The following is a 17,321-nucleotide window of genomic DNA, read 5'->3' as shown; positions in this document are numbered from 1 at the left end:
TTTCCCCAAAAACAAGGAAGTGGAGTTACCACACTTATCAAGAATGTAGATCAGATCATTCATAGGCGTCTTACTGAGTCCTTATAACTAGTGGTAGAAAGTTGTGTTACCCATTTTAAGTTGAGGAAAGAAAACTCAAACAGGTAATGGCATTTCCCAAGGTCACATATAAATGTTGACTCCACTCCATCCCAACGCCTGGTGGGTTGGACGGGAGCCTGAGCCCTCCAGGGTGGAAGTCAGGAAGTTGTGACTGGCACCACACCCAGGGTGCACTGTGTGACCCTGGGCCGGTCCCCACCTCTCCTGGCCTCGTTTTCCCAATGAGGCAGGAAGGATGACTGTGCTTACCTTATCTGAGGATGAAATTGATGCATTCATCACAGAAAGAATTTCTGTCAGGCCCCGTTCTAGGTGCTGGATATAGTGCCGTGACTAGAACATAGGTCCTGTCCTCAGGAAGCCTGCATTCTAAAAGGGAGTCCAGTGATGAACAAATGTGTCAAAGGGCAATGAGTATGGAGCAAAAAAATGTACGTGAGGGGATGGGGCGGGGCCTCTGTTAAGGTGGTGTGAAGACTGGGTATGGGGAAGGGCACTCCCTGCAGAGGGAACGGCAGGTGTGAAGACTCTGAGGGACCAGAGTGAGGGGAGATGAGGTCAGAAATGGGGCCATGAAGGTTAAGAGAGGGGCTTGGCTGTCTGGTGGAGTGACATCCTCTGACTTTCCATGACTGGCTGTGTGCAGAGTACAGCTGGTAGGGGGCACGGCTGGAGGCACTGATCTAAGCCCAGCATACGTTGGCTTGGACACAGTGGGCTGAGTGGAGGTGAGAAGTGGTCAGATTCTGGATAAATTCTGCAAGTAGAGCCAACAGGTTTTGCTGACACGTGGGTGGGGGTGGATGAGTAAAAAGGAAACAAGGATGAGTCCGAGGTTTATGGCCTAAGAAAATGGAAGGATGGAGTTGCCACTTCCCACAATTAGGAAGATTTCGGGATGAGCATGTGTTAGACACCGAGTGGCCATCGGAAGCACAGCCTGGGAATGACTGCCTCCAAGAGGCCAGGTGCAGGCCATAGCCCAGGCCCTGGTGGTGAGGAAGTTGAGCACCAGCGCCACCGTGTGGCCAGATCCCGTGGGCGCCCTCGCGTTCTTCATTCCGCCGCCTCCGTGGTCCCAGACCCGGGAGAAGGCGGAGCAGACCCTAGGCTTCCATCACCCTGCAACAGGTGTCTAGGGCGGGCTACCGCCCTGCTCTGGGTCTCAACTACCTCATCTTTAAAGAGGATCTTTAGAAGCTTTCCCTACTGGACATCAAGAGATGCAGATCCTGACTTCTTCCCTAGTGGTACTACCCCTCTGACCTTAACTGTGAGATGCTTGCAATGTTGACTGTCTGCCGAGGTCCTGGGTACCTGAGGTGATAATAGCTAAGGTTTATCAGATACTGACACTGTGTCATACCTTCACAACCCTCCCAACAGCTTCATGTGTTGGCTTTTATTACTCTTACCCCCATTTTACAGATGAGGAAAACAAACACAGAGAAAAAAGTACATTTATTACCAACCTCATACAGCAAGGAAGAGGTGGAGTTGAGTCGTGACTCAGCCACTACCTGCTGGTGATACTGGGGAAGCCCCTCAGCCCCTCTTGCCCCCTCTGGGCCTGGATTTCCCCAGATAGAAATGACGGGTGAGGCAGGTGAACTCCAGGGGCTGAAGCAGGCCTCCACTAAAGTCTTAGGCAGGGAACAAAATGCCTGGAGCAAAATTGCAAAGTGTCTTTTACACCCCAACCCCCATCCATTTCCCTACCCCCTTCTCATCCCAGATCCCTTCCCCTCTTTCGTCACTCTGCTCCCAGCTGCCAGGAGACCCACCCTTGGCTCCACGTCCCTCCCTTCACCTGCTTGCCCCAGCTCCACCCCATAGTTTTCTACCTACGTCCTCCCAAATACCCACTGTCATCCATTTCCTGCATCTTACTGCTGCATAGTGAGCTATTTGGAGGCACAGATGCTGTGTTTTCTGGCCCCTGGGTATCTTGGCATGGTGGGATTCTAAAGCCTGGTTGCACCCGGGGCCTGAGTTAGCTTGTGTGTCCAGTTCTCATGGTCAGTAGTGGAATGGGTGCTGGTGTGTCTAGGTGAGGTGGTGGGGCTGACGATGAGCCTGGAGATGGACCAGCAGGACCCTCAGGAGCCTGCCAGGTGGGCCAGGTGTTAGTGGAGCTCTCCCCAGAGTCCTGATTGCTGCCCATTTCACAGATGACCACGTGAGCTCTGTATCGTGTTAAAGGTGACCTGGCTGGTTGGGACTGCCCTACCAGAAGCCAGACCAGGAGGCTGGTATTTCAGAGCTACGCTCACCCCACCCTCTGCTGGGAGCAACTTAGGTTCTGCAAGGGCAGCAGGTCCTCTAGACTGAAGTGGCTGCGATGGGACCTGCTCTGCAGCCTGAGGCTAGCTTAGCCAGACCCCCAGTGGCCAGGGCCTGCCACCTGCCAGGCGCCGTTGTACCAGCCAGCACCAGACTGGCCACACTGGTAGATGTGTGTTTAGACTAACCACAGCTCAGTGCTACTGGACCAGTCAGCATGGCTGCCATGTCATGGCTACTGGTTTTCTTCATGACTGTTGAGTGATCATGATTATTTGAGCCCTTGCTATGTGTTAGGTGTGCATTGACTCCCAGCAAACCCTGTGAGGTGAGACTATCACACTCATTTGACAAAGGGGGAGACTGAGGTAATACAAGGTAGCTTAACTTGCTCATAGAAGAGCCAGCACTGAAATACTAATGGGGAAAAAAAAAAAGGCCTGTCTTATTTGCTGTGGTTCATTCCCAGCCTTACTACTTACCTTACTTGGGCAGGTTATTTAATTTCTCTCACATCAGTTTCTTCATCTGTAATGTGAAGATAAGAATAGATCTCACCTCACAGGATTATTTGAGGAATAAATGAATTAATAAGGGCACATGAAGCCCTTAGAACTGAACCTGGCACATGGCAGACAAGGTAATTTTTGTTCACTATGATTATTTACAAAGTGTTCCCATGTGTGTCATGTCCTCCCAATAATCTTGTGCCATTGCCATGGCTCTCAGGCCATTTGTAGACGAGGCCACCGGGGCTTACAGAGGAGGAGCCACTGGGCCTGGCTGTGATCCCACGTCTCCTGTTTTCCCCACAGGAACCAGTGACGACCCGTTCCAGGACTCGGAAGGGCGAGAGGGCTCAGAGGCTGTGGCACAGCATCAGTTTTCAGACCTGGAGGACTCGGACTCAGACTCGGACCTGGATGAAGATGAGGATGAGGATGAGGAGAGCCAGGACGAGCCGTCCTCGGAGGCACCCCTGCCCGGCCCACCGGCCACGCTGCCAGCAGACTCTTCACCTGTTCAGGGCTCTCAGTCCCCAGATGCCACCTCTGGCAACCAGGCCACGCAGGGCAGCTCAGTCTCAGAAGCCGAGCACTTGGCAGCTGGCAGTTGTTCCAAGTCCAGCCAAAGCATCCTGTGCCTCCCCCACCTGGGACGGGCCCCTTCGAGCCCCATGGAGAAGGACACAAGCTCAGCCATGAGTGCCAAGGCCTTGTCCCCAAGAAGGCCGTGGTCCCCGGGCAAAGAAGCAGGCAGCCGCCCACCACTTGCCCACAAACACTCACTAACCAAAAGCGAATCGTCTCCCCAGCGACATTCACCGGCCCGAGAGCCACAGGCCTCCGCCCCAAGCCCAGCTGGCTCCCAGAAGGGCCCTCTCCCTTGTGGGTCTCCAAGACTTGAGCTGTCTCCTCTCACCTCCCACCCCCTGGGAAGGGAACTGCCCCCTCGAGCACATCTGCTCCCCGAACCCGAGCGTGCCACAGACCCAGGCCTCCCCAGACACTCGCCCACCAGGAGACAGTCTCCAGGCCAGGCCGAGTCACCACCACAGTCAGTGCTGCCAGGGAAGTGGGCCTTGGCTGGGCCAGGCAGCCCCTCAGCCGGCGAGTGCGGCCCAAGCTCCGGGCTGGCCCCGCGGGCTCTCTACCGGCCCACGCCTCTACCTCACAAGCTTCTCGGCAGAAGCCCCGAGACCAGCGCCTCCACGTGGGTGAGTTCCTGCCCCAGAGTGACTGGGTTGCTCCTCCCTGGTGGGTGGGTGGGTGGGTGGGTGGGTGGGGGCTCCAAGTTCACTCCTCCCTGAGGCAGGTGCCAGGCCTGGAGTTCAGCCGCCCTGCCAGCTCAGAGGTCACTGATAACTTAGCAAATGTGTATGGGGCACCACCTATGCCAGGCATCATGCCGGGTGCCTGAAGCCAGTTAATTTAGCCTCAAAAGCAGCAGAGCATTGACTCTGGAGCTGGCTTTGGATGCAGGTGTAGACACTTGTACCATTCTCCTCCCACCTCAGGCCCATCCCCATGTATTCTCTGAGTAGCTGGCAGTTGAACCAAAATCATCACATCTCCAACATAACTGTTGCCAGCAGCCGCAGAGACACCACAGCCCACAGCGTCCCTGTCAAACCATCAGCACTATCACTGTCACCATGGCCAACACCATCTCAGCCATCGTTACACTCCACACACCATTACTGCCACCCAGTCCGCTTGGCCAGTGTTGTCACATCAGCACAATCACCATCATTGTTGTCACCACTACCCCTGCCACTGCCATCACCGTCCAACACCTTTCCAACACCACCAGTGCCGTCACCACCCCCAGCACTGACAACATCACCATCGTCAACTTACCTTTACCTTCTAGTCCCATCTTTGTCACCATATTGTCATGACTTAACACCACCCTTTACCACCACCAATCACTCAGAGATTCAAGCTCCTAGACATGCATGATCTAGGAGTCTCTCCTTGGTTTTTAATTTTGGGCTCATGTTAAAATTCCTGGTGGTGGGTGAAGGCCAAGAGCCTTGAATGGGAACTCGTGTCCAAGGTAAGGTAGGGTCAAGACATTTTAGGAGCAGGAAAGTCAGCAGAACCCAGATAGAGGGCGAGGCACATGAGGGCCAGCAGTGCCCCATCTCGCCAGAGCCTCTGCAGGTAAGCGTGCTGGCCGGAGGCATAGCGACCATGGGGGCTGAGTGTGTTCCTTGTCACTGTAGGGCTGGGTGCAGCCCATTCCAGAGAGGGCACCAGCACAGAGCAGCGTCATGACAGAGTTGGAACTTGGTTCTGGCCTTAGCCCAGCTGGGACTTACTGTGTGATCCCAGGCAGGTCTGCTGCCCCATCTAGGCCTTGGCGTGTCCATGTGCCCAGCGCATAACCTGGCCTTACCCTGTCTTCTTTTCTGACCCCAGCAGAAGGCCGATTCCCGAAGTCCCTCCTACTCACCTGGCCCTGTTCATCCTGTCTCCTCTCGACCCTTCTGCGCCCCCCATGACTTCCATGGCCACATCCCGGCCCGGACAGAGAACATCTTCAGCCACCTTCCTCTGCACTCGCAGCACTTGGTCCGAGCCCCATGCCCCCTGATTCCCATTGGTGGCATCCAGATGGTGCAGGCCCGGCCCGGGGCCCACCCCACCCTGCTGCCAGGGCCCATGGCAGCCTGGGTCAGTGGCTTCTCTGGGGGTGGCAGCGACCTGACAGGGGCCCGGGAGGCCCAGGAGCGAGGCCGCTGGAGTCCCACTGAGAGCTCATCAGCCTCTGTGTCCCCCGTGGCTAAGGTCTCCAAGTTCACACTGTCCTTGGAGCTGGAGGACAGGGACTATCCCAAGGAGAGGGAGAGGACGAGCGGGGGCCTAAGCAGACCTCCCAACTGGGAGCCCTGTGGGGCTGACGTGTCCACAGAGCCCGCGCCCATGCACAGCCCCCACACTCCGCCCGAGGCCTCGCCCCGGCCACCCCGGGGCCGCCGGGCAGGGTCCTGGAGCCCCCACGTGGAGTCACCACACACGTTGGCCAACCCCGGGGCCTCTGCCGCCCCACCACTGGACCGCAGCAGTTCCGTGGGCTGCCTGGCAGAGGCGTCCACTTGCTTCCCAGCCCGGAGGAGGAACCTCTCTGGGGAACCCAGGACCAGTCAGGGCTCCCCTGAGCCCTCAGGAAGTGGGGGGCCCAGGGCACCTCCACACCAGCCCGAGGACAGGGGCCCCCTGAGCACTTAGCCTCTCTCCGACCGCTTCAGCATCCGGCTTCTGGTGTTCGGCTACAGACGCTTCCAGCCAACTTCCTCGAATCATCTCACTCTCATGGGCTCCCTCTTCCATCTGTCCGTCTGTCCAAGCAGCTTCTGTTCAGCCCCCGTCAGTTATATCTTCCCATGTATGCAGTTACCTGTGCCTTTTTCTATACCTTTTGTTGCTTGAAAAGAAACAAAACATACACACACATAAGAAACCCCACGAGGAGTTTGAGGCTGTGAATATTTTGTGCTTTTTGGGGAAAGGGTGTAGGTGGGGCCTCACCGTCCACCGCTGGGGTCAGCAGCCAGCCCCCCACCACCCCCACTCCCAAGGCTGGCAAGAGGTGGCCATCTGCTGCGGGAAAAGGATGCACTGAGAGAGAAAACTAAAAGCAAGGGACTTTTAAAAACATATAATTAAATGTAAACGCAAGCGCTCCTATATATAGATGTTTATGTCCAATTTATTGCCACTTTATCCCACCCCAGCTGGTGGCCACCCCCTCGCTGACAGCAGAAGGGCCCGTGGCCCCAGGCAGAGGGCCACAGACACAGGCAGGGAGACCCCACTCAGCCTCCACAGGCAGGCTCCCACTTTCTTTTCCCAAGAAAATATTACTTTTGCTAGGATTTCAACACAACACAATAGGAGTAGGGAGAAGGTAGGAACTGGTTGGTTCTCCCCGGGCTCCCAAATACCCAGGTGGTCTGAGCTGTGGACCCATCCTGGCTTTTGACCAATGGACACCGCCCCACCTCTGCACCCCCACCTCCAGCCCCTGGGCTGGGGAAGGAGCCCTGACCGTCCATCTCCCGCTTCCTGAGCACCTGACCTAGGTCTTGCTCTTTGGGCCCCAGCCACAGGCTGCCTTCCTTGTTCTAGAAACTACCCACAAGGCTGGTGTGGCAGGGCCCAGCCCCTAGGGGTCAAGATCCAAGGTGCATAGCCTTGCGGTTCCTGAGGCTTGGGCTTGGGGTTTGTTTCACGTTCGGTCCCTAGAGTACAAGGAGCCCTTTTCCCTCCAGGGCTGGGCTTGTCCAGGGCTTGGCACTGCAAGTTTGCATGGACCCGTGTCTGTACCTCTTTGAAGCAGGACTGATTCCGCCACCCAGGAAGTACCCAAAACATGACTTGTGGGCACTGCCCAATCCTGTTTATTGGTTTACATCTCTCTGAAAACAAAATGAAAAACAAAACTACATATATATATGGAGAGAGAGAGAGAGAGAATGCTGTTTGGTACTCCCCCAGCCTCCTCACCGTCTCTTGACCTAGAGGACTTCACCTGTCCTACCCGTAAGTCATTTAAATTCTCCGTAACAATCAGCACTAGCCAGTGCCTCCACCCTCATCCCCATCTCCTCCTTTAAGAAGCTGCCCTGCAATTGCTTGGGCAAAAAGCTGCTTTGTAAGAAAAATAATACGACCAGAAATTAAAATCCCAAGTTGAAAAATGGAATTTGAACTCGAGCATGTTTACCCTGCCATGGGAGAGGTGGATTTTCCCCTAACCTTCCAGAAATTATTTTCTTTAGTTTCTACAAGGGGGAGAAAGCACATGCCCCCCTCCCCCACCCCAGGCTGGGTGCTAAGGCCACCTTACAGAGCAGGGTCCTCTCTGGATGGCCCCCAGTCCTCAACCCGGCAGTAGGAATCCTGCACCTGTAGAGGGCTCCTGAGCTGTTGTTTAGATGGGACGCCACCAGGTAGGGAGGGTTGAGGCACTTCTGTGAGCTCCCCAAACTCTGCCATAATTCCGGCCTCCTCCAGTTCAGGGCCTCTGCTTGCTCGGACTCTGCTGAGTGGGCAAACCGGTCACTGGGCCAGTCTCCAGCCAGATCAGCTTATTCATTTTCCTTTGACCTCACTCAGAGCCAAGACAAAATGGGGACAACAGGGAAAGGGTCTCCCTGGCCCCCCCACCCCCACCCCGGGGCTCCAAGGTGCTGGGGGTGGGATTAGGAAGCAACTCCTGGCTGCCTGACCCAGAGTTTGGGGCTCCCTGGGAGAAGGCCAGCAGGCTAGGCCCTGACCATACTGGCACTGTTTTGGGGCCTGGCAGGAAGCGGGAAGGAGCCCGGCCCCAATCACATCCCAGGCCAGAGGCCAGGGCTTTCTTCACCCTCGCCTTTCAGTCCTACCCCATAGGGCTGCTCAAGGATGAGAGACTTCGAGTGCTGAGGCCTGGGAGCTGGATAAAGGGCACTGCTTCAGCTCAGGTTTGAAATCTTCCTGGGCATGACCTTCTAGCCCCAGGCCTACAAAGCCGCAGACTGGGCCCTCTGCTGAACCAGCCCCTGACCTTGGGGGTTGCCATGCCCTTCGACCCAGCCCTGCACCCCTAGCTCTCCTCGCCATATTCCCCCAGTACTCAGACAGCCCACCCACTAAGGTTTCCCTCCTGGAAGGCATAATCATGGGTGGTGTGGCCAGCAGCGGAGGGTCCTCGAGGTCACCTAAGCCACAGGCACAGGCAGAGGGGACTGACACCAGGAGTCACTGGAGACCATTTCTCAATGACAGGGACACGGTGCACAAACAATCTGGCCTAAGGGCTGCTGCCCCACACAGTGCCCAGAGGGATGAAATCAATGCCACCAGTCTGGGTGGCACATCACTGGGCACAGCTCTAGCCCCCTCTGCCAGACTCTGTTCCCACTCCCCTGAGCACTGAGCCCCAGCCTACATACACATCTTCATACTTTGGAAGAAGACGCTCATGTCATGCCCTCCACAGGACCCTGCCCTGCTCCCAACCACTTCCACGTTTCTAGTTTGCCTGTGACACTGTTGTACCTGGAGAAAGCAGTGCTGACTGGTTGGCACAGACACTTGTTGCATGCTCTGTTGAAATGTGCGGGATGGCCATTCCTTGGTATAGGTCCACTCTGGTCCTTGGGTATTGACAGTCGGGTAGAAACAACTTGCCGAGGTTTCAGAGCCAACCGTTGCCTTCTATTGGGGATTCCAAGCCTCTTGCCCCCAGGCCCACCCTCCAGCATGCCCTTTCACCCCAGGCAAGCTGAGGGTTATTCTGGATACTAACCCCGTTCTCTTGGAGGCCCCTTTCTCCAGCCCTACCCCCTACCCATGGCTTACACTCTGACCCCAACCACTGAGACCTTCCAGGAGCCCGAGAGCCGTGAACTGCCCACTCTCCCACCTCCATCACCTCCAACTTCCTGACCCAGAAGTCCCTCTACCTCCCTCTGTGGGAAAAGTCTGAAAGAATTCGTGTCCAGATTCCTTTAGTCCCTACTCCATTTCCACCGGCCCTGTTGAATAGGAACAAGCAATATACCTGAATTGAATTGCTCTCCAGTCATCTTTTCAGACAAATCCTTCTTAAAGTGAAAGTCCTGCCTGGGCAGCCATCCATGGAGACACAGCTGTAGCTTTGATCAAGAGGAGAAAGTTCCCAAAGGCCTGTTCCACAAATTCTGCTTCTGTGTCGTGAATCCGGTCCACTTTCCATTAGAAAACTGCTTCGGCACTTATGATCACTTTATTAAGCCTAGTGTTAAAAATAAAAAAGAAGAGAAAACAGAAAAAAAAAGAAACGTGTAGGCAAATGTAAGATACACGCTCTCTGTAAGATAAATATTTGCCTTTTTTTCTAAAAGGTGTATGTATTCTGTCTGTGAAATTGTCTGTAGAGAGTTTCTATGTTCTTAAATGGCAATACATTCCAAAAATCGTACTGTAGATATGTACAGCAACCACACTGGGACGGGGTAGTTTTGCCTGTAATTTTATTTAAACTCCAGTTTCTATTACTTGCATCTTGCAATGTTGGTATGGTATATATCAGTGCAAAAGAAAAAAAAAATCAACAAAAAATCCATGCAGGTCTAAAGCACAGAGTCTGACGTACAAAAGGAAAAAAAAAAAAAAACAAAAAAACGCTCAGTATTGATGTGTGTGACCTTTGTTGTAAATTACATCTGTACTGTGAATGAGAAGTTTTTACAAGTATAATAATTGCCTTTATTACAGCTCTGGTTGAGTGTTCAGCCCGAGGATATTTTTAAAAAAAAAACCAGCATGTTGGAATAAATTTGAAAATCCCAACATAGCCCTGCTTGCCTGGCTCATGGTTTTTCTTGAGAGCTGTACAATGTCAGAGTTACAGGGACACTTGGTGTCTCAAGTGCTTGTTTTACTACAAAGCACTCAGGCCCAGAGAAGGGAAGTGACCAGACCACAGTCACACAGCCCAGGACTCTTATGACCCCTTCGCTTCCAGGCCTGGCGAGGAAGCACCAGACCCAGGTCTTGTGGTTTGGGGTCTATATTCATTTCCTAGGGCCACCATAACTAATTATCACAAACTAGGTGGCTGAAAACAACAGAAATTTATTCCCTCACAGTTCTAGAGGCCAGAAGTCTGAAATCACGGTGTGTCTGAAGGTTTGGTTCCTTCTGGTTGGTTTCATGCCCGTCTCCTAGCGTCTGGTAACTGCAAGCAATCCTTAATATTCTTTGGTTTGTAGCTTCATCACTCCGACCGCCGCCTCTGCCCTCACATTGCTCCCGTCTCAGTGTGTTTCTTCTCCCCTTCCCTTCTAAGAATGCTAGTCATTGGATTTGGAGCCCACCCTAATCCGGGACGAGCTCATCTCAAGGTCCTTTACTTAATTACATCTGCAAAGACACTTTTTTTCCAAATAAGCTTTTGGGGATTCGGACATGGACTAAATTTTGAGGGGCCCCCATTCAACTCACTACAGAGGAAGACATGGAATCAGATCATGGCATGGCTACTTACTGCCTGTGTGGCCTTGGGCAAGTTACTCAACCTCTCTGGGCCTCCATTTCTTAATCTGTAAAGCAGAAGGTTGCTGTGAGCATTAAATAATGCGGTGCATACAGGGAAGCTAACAGAGCCTTGAACATAGCAAGGCTTCAACAAGCATCCTCTGAGCAGACCTCCCATGGGGCCCTGGGGTTACAAGAATAAAAAGGACAGGCATGGGTCCCCACCTTTTGTACTCAACAGTGATTTGCTGAGCACAGTGAGAGGCCAATCAGGGGCTACAACAGACAGTCCCGCCCTCAAAGAGTTTCTGTTCTAACAGGAGAGGCTGTCCTTAAGCAAATAATGACATCATTAATTACTCAATCTCAGGGGGCATAATTGTGTCAGCGAGAACAAAAGCTCTAGTCCAAAGTGAGTCTGAGTCACCCTAGAGACCTTTCCTGGAAATCTCCTAAGCCTGGACGGAGGAGGGGATGCCGGAGGAGCAGCTGAAGATCTTGATGGGCAATCAGAAGGGGCCCTCCAAAGGATGTTTTCTTTCACACCACCAGGCAATTAGTTCAATTCTGACACCATCTACCTGGAGACAGCTCAGATCCCACAGGCTGAGGGCTCAGTCCTACAAAACTACCGGCCCTGCCCCCACAGAAGCTAATTGCAAATCCAGGTTGCCACCTGTGCTTCTGAAAGACCAGCTACAGATCAGAGAGGTTCCCACGATCCCCTCCTTGAGTTCAGTTAATTTGCTAGAGCGACTCATAGAACTCAGAGAAATATTTACTTACATTTACTAGTGTACCATAAAAGGATACAAGGAGAAAAGGATTCCACGCTTTCTCTGAGCACAGCACTCTCCCAGCACCTTCCTGTGTTCACCAGCCCAGAAGCTCTCTGACTTCTGCCCTTTTTACAGAGGCTTCATTACTCAGGCATGATTGATTAAATCATTGGCCATTGTTGACTGGCCCCTCTAGCCTTTAGTCCCTCTCCCCTCCCCAGGAAAGTCTGGAGGTAGGAAGTTCCAACCTCCTAATCACCTGATTGGTTCTCCTGGCAATCAGACCCCTCCTTAAGTTACTGTAGGGGCTTTTCAAAAGTCACTCATTAACATAACAGAAGACACCTTTATTGATTGGGAAATTCCAAGGGTTTTAGGAGCCAACTCTGTGCCAGAAACAGAGAGAAGACCAAATATGTATTTCTTATTCTAAATCGCAGTATCACAGTCCTCAGAGTGAAATGCTGCCCGGAAGTTTAACACTAAGAACCTGTTTATCTCAGCAACAGGGGTATATCATTGCTGTCTCGGGGAAAGTGAGCCTAGCACAGTGCCTGGCTCCTAGTAGGCTCTTCCTGGATACTGCTGGGTGTTGAATAAGTGGAGAAGGCAGATGGTGGTAATGGAGGACAAATGAGAAGCTGAGGAAGTGCGACAGCAGATCCGGACACCTGCCCAAGGGCTTGGGGTGGAGGTCAGGGGAAAGCTGGGCAGCAGCTGGAGGGCGGCATGGGGTCCAGGCAAGAAAGACTTGAGTGTGTTTGCGGGGGACTGGTGGGAAGGAGATGGCCAGAACCAAGTCCGCTTCATTAAGAGGAGATACAGACACCTCTCCAGCTATGCTCCAAAGAAAGAGGTGCAGGGTTATCAGTGCGTCTGCTGCTTCATCACAGAAGTTGGCATTCCTGCAGAGGAATTTTCTCTTTGAAATAGAATGAGGTCACCTGCTAATCAGGAAGGAGGAAGCTGCAGGGGAAAAAGATTGAAGTCTTGAGCAGGCGTGAATGACCTTTGAGAAAAGCAGGAGAAAGCCCACCAGGGAAACAGAAGGCTCCCAGTGGCACTGAGGGCTGGGTACCACAAAAAAAGATAGGCCTCAAAGGGAAGACTCTCCCTCAGCAGCATGGACCCTAATGCAATCGCCTCCAACCTTGCAGCACAGCTGCCCTGCTTGGTCTGGACTCTGCCCTTCCAGAAGGTCCACCCTTCTGCTCATCGGTTTATTTCTTCCAGCAGAGCTCAGCAGCCATGTTGTGGGCATGGAGAAGGCAGCCAGGTAGATTCATGAGGGTGGGGGTTTTGTCAGACCATGGGACAGAAGGACAGTAAGGGACGAGAGGTGAGAGTATTGGCAAATAAAGAGGTGAGGTCACAGACCACTGAATTCACCTGCTGAGAAAGAAGCAAACAGGGGCAGCTGATACAGAGAAAGGCCAGTGGTCAAGTGACAGGAGATCTGAATAAAAATAGAGAAGAAAAGGTGGTGAGTTGTCTTAGCTCATTATTCCAGAGATGAGACAGTTATAGATGAAGTTGGTATTGACCACGCTGCTGAGGTGGAGTGAAAGAGACCACCACCAGAGAGGAAGAGGCCAGGAAGTGAGTGTCCAGGGTGGGAGTGGGTTGTGCAGGTGGCAAGTGAGGTCCTCTGTGATGACTTCAGGGCGTGGGTGGGGCTCCGGGCTGGGAGCCTGGCTGCATCAGTCAGGACCGGTGCTGAAATGCTGCCGAAACAAGCAACCCTGACACTCAGGGGCTGAATGCAGCAAAAGTTTATTTTTTCCCTGGCCACATGTTCAGTGTGAGTCCGGAGGGGAATTCAATCATCCTTGTCACTTGGAGACCCAGACTGACAGAAGCTCCATCCTGGTGCTCCCGTGACCTCAGAGGCAGATAAAAAGAGAGCTGTGGTACCTTACACTGACAACACTTCTCGTTGGGAACAACAAGCATCCCTTCAGTCACAACTTATTGGCCAAAGCAAGTCCCATGTCCAGCCCCAGGGGAAGAGACCAGGAATATTTGAAACAGCCCTACTGATAATGACACAAGGCTAAGGCTTCTGGGAATCGGAAGTGCTCAGGAGATGAGCAGACGTCACCACGGGATGGGGAGGGGCAACACCTGGTAGCCTCAGCCTCAAAGGTGCTGGATTTTGACAGGCAGTGAAAAAAATCAGTGGTCTGGAAGAAGCCCTGCAAAGCAAAGATAGCACCTGGCGTTAGAATCATGGGGTATGGGAGGACCAGGAGCCACCAGCAGAGCAGCTGCCTGGGAGCAAACCCTAGGGGCAGAGCCCAGGGCTCAGTCTAGGTCAGTGGGAAGTACAGCCCCAAACAGCCTCAGAAGAAGAGCATAGTTTGTGCCAGGCCCTGTGTGCAGCCAGCATTTTACAAACCCAATGTGTAGTCCTTATAATAACCAAGGCAGATGAGAGTTACTGGCCCCATTTTTTAGAAAAAGCAGAGGTTACCAAGGGCCCCCACCAGCTGAAGGTACACAGCTAGTTAGAGGCAGTGTAACTAGAATTGACTCTAGTCTGACCTAGTCTGACTCCAATGCAGCTCCTCAGGGAACCCCAGGTTCCTCCCTTCTCCTCTCCACCCTTCACTCTGGCCCCAGGAGAGCCCTGGGTTTCAGCTACTGGCGTCCTTCTGCCCAGGGACCAATGCGACATGGCAGGCCCAGGCTGGGGCTTCTCTCCAGCAGCTGCCTGGCTTTGCAGTCACACCATCTGGCAGCCACGTGGGGTCCCCACTCCTGAGGCTGCAGGCACTGATCGGCAGTCACACGGCCTTGGATTACTGTACTTGAGAGCATGAAAACTGCATGTGAATTTTGTGACGGACCAGCCCCCTGCCTTCTCCCACCTGCCACAGGGCCCAAGCTTCACACATCACTGCCACCAGGCCTCCCGCAGCTGCTCTCTAGAGATCATGAAGCACTTACCCTTTGGGAGTGAGGCAGGATGGGGTGCACACCTCCATTTTACAGGCAAAGGGCAGGGCCACAACCCCAGTTACACGTGGCCCAGAGCCTCAGGAGGGCTTGGGCTGCCGTCTGGGCCCGAGGCCCTAGACAAACTTTGCCTGGCTCCCAGTCCAGGGTTGAGCTGGGCCCGTGTGGCTGGGAAATCCCACCCTCATCCCTAGGCCTGGACCTTCTCTGGGCTCAGGACCTGGAGTCCACGCTCTGTCCTAGAGACTCCCAGGGCCAGGCCACTGGAGGCAGGCCAGCCTGAGATGGGCACGAGCAGAGAGAAAAAGAGAGAACAGAAGGGGACTGAGGGGGGAGCAGACTGGGGCTGCACGGCATGGGGTCATCCTGGGCAAATGAGATCCTGGGTTGGGAGGCACTTATCACCTCATCACCTTTACAGAGGAGAAAGACTGGGCTCAGACAGCGGAGGGTGCTTCCCAAAGTCAAAGTGGGAAGTGGCAGGGCTGGGATTTAAGACTGAGCCTCTACATTCAGAAAATGGTTGGCTTCCTATGGAGAGAGAATCTGGGCCTCTTTGCTATGGAGCCGCCCTGCAATCTGGGTCTCGTTTGGGGGACCCCAGCATACAATCCCATCAAAGCCTCAGCCACTTGCCACCTGCCCCCTTTTATTAATGAGAAAACTGATGTCCAGAGCCAGGAAGAATCTTAGCCCAAGGCCAGAGCTAAGATTCCCGAACCCTTGGCAGAACCACCTGTACCACCCCTCCTTTCCCAGGTCTGAGTTCACCTGCCCAGCTCTCCTGCCAGGCTCTGCCTTTTTAGGAAAGGAAAAGAGCAGCCTTGGTGGCAAGAAGGCGGGTGGGCAGGAGGCCATGCTAATCCACCAGCTCCCGGCGGCTCTGGTTACCGTGGTTTGGGGCCCAGGCAGCGCAGCTGGGAGTGCCAGCCCAGCCAATGGGTGCCGCAGTGGAGCTCCCCTGCCAAAGCCATACAAGGCCTTGCTGCAGCCCAGTCCTGAGCTGACACAGGGCAGCCCCAGGGCCAGCAACTGCCCCGCCCGTGAGCCTGCCAACTCTGCACGTCCTCGGACTCTGCCTAATCCAGCCTGGGAGCAGGCAGGGCTGTGATGCACGTGCATGAGGCCCAGGGCTCCCCAAGGTCAGGGAGGTGGCACTGCCAGGGCAGAGGCCAGCAGCAGGGCAGGGGCCTAATCAGCAGTGGGGTCCCAGCTGGGGCCAGGGGCCATAGAGTCCAGGCCTGGTCCAGGCTGAGCCATCTCTTGACAAGATGCCCTTCTGTTCTCATCATCCCTTTGGCCCGACTGGCCGCCTGTCCTGTCCCTTTCACCTCTGGGAACAGCCTCAGCAAAGTTAGTATCTGGTTCCTTCTGGGGTCTTCCCAGGGTTTCAGCCCCAACTCATGTAATCTATCCTAAGTCTAAGGCTGCATGCGCCTCTCAGAATTAGAGGTGTCCATTAGTGTGTGCATGTTGTGGGATTCGTGTACATATATGTCCCCTTGCAGGCCTTGTGTGGGCCCATTGTCACTGCTGTGGGCCTGGACCTGGGATGGTAGAAGCAGGTGGGGACAGACAGTCACTCCCCAGCAGAGCTCATTCCATCTGTCAGCTTGTAAGGCCCCTAACTTAATGCTCACAAGATCCCTGAGAAGTAGGACATGTTGGCCCATTTGAAAAGCAAGGAAACTGAATCACGAAGAGGTTCTTTCCCCAAGGTCAGGGTGCCAGGATTCGACCCTAGAGTAGTCTGACCCTGGACCACTGCACAATGCAGACATCCTCCTCTGGGAATTTCAGCTCCTGCAGGGACAGGGGACTGCCATTTAGACCAAAGCATGAATGGAGGAATGAAAGTCACTCTCAGAGATAAGAGGACCCTCTGTTCTTGAGTGGGGTAAGGCTTCCCTAGGCCCCCGATGCACCACCATTGCCCAGGCAATGGCCACAGCTGCCAACGTGTGCAGTGGCCCGTGTGGAGCTTCCCTGGCCACCACTGACAATGAGATTCGTCACAGAAGCCACTGGGTTCAAGCAGCCTGTATGTCCGATGTGGGCCAAGCTGAACTTGAGGCCAAGACTGGGTACTCTCCAGAGCCACCCAGCAGGTGAGGGAAACGTGCCTGCATGTGGGGGGGAGGCGGGCCAGGCTGGCATCGGGCTCTGTTTGTTCACCCAAGAAAGGAAGAGATAAATATAGACACAGGATTACTCAGACACAGCCTGGGAAAACCTGCTCCAAGCCTTGACTTTGGCTCTGGCCCGGTCTCACCTTCACCTGCCTGCCCACTCTGTACCTGCTGCCAGGCCGGCCCGCCTCCTCCCAGGACTTTCCTCCTGGAAACTTCAGGACAGCCCTTCCTACCTATCCTCTTGGGTGGGGCAGGAACTGTGGCCCAGAGAGAGTAGGGTGCTTGCCTCCACTCCCACAGCAAGTTAGGAGTGGGCAAAGCTAGGGTGGCATGTGGCATTAGAAGTCCTCTTTTCAGGCCCAGACACTAAAGCGGTCCAGGTGCGGTACCCTCATCTGTGAGATGGGGGCCTGGTACACCCAGCCCTCAATTTCCTTGGGCCTGCATGTAGGATGGCGTTGGAGACCACTCCCCAGAAAGGGGATGAGGCTAAGGTCTCATGCACACAGAGATGCTGGCCCAAGCAGTAGGTATACGGCTTAGGCACTTGCACTCTG

General features: G+C 54.0%; 1 protein-coding gene across 6 annotated transcripts in view; it reads left to right on the top strand.

Moving 5' to 3' along the window:
• The window catches only part of HIVEP3 (HIVEP zinc finger 3), a 435,628-nt gene extending 425,416 nt beyond the window's left edge, over positions 1–10,212 (top strand). For 5 of the 6 annotated variants that reach the window (XM_019737160.3, XM_019737156.3, XM_019737157.3 and 2 more), the window contains 2 exons: positions 3,201–4,102; positions 5,310–10,212. In XM_019737160.3, the coding sequence (XP_019592719.3) occupies positions 3,201–4,102; positions 5,310–6,119 (1,712 nt within the window). In that variant the 3' untranslated portion in view covers positions 6,120–10,212. The remainder of the gene's footprint in view (positions 1–3,200; positions 4,103–5,309) is intronic. The other variant, XM_019737161.3, reaches the window with a different exon arrangement.
• The last annotated feature ends 7,109 nt before the right edge of the window (positions 10,213–17,321 follow it).

This window comes from Rhinolophus sinicus, chromosome 14 (genome assembly GCF_057876585.1).
Source record: "Rhinolophus sinicus isolate RSI-liver-muscle chromosome 14, RSI-T2T, whole genome shotgun sequence".
NCBI lineage: Eukaryota > Metazoa > Chordata > Mammalia > Chiroptera > Rhinolophidae > Rhinolophus > Rhinolophus sinicus.
This window is presented reverse-complemented; position numbering and strand designations above follow the sequence as displayed.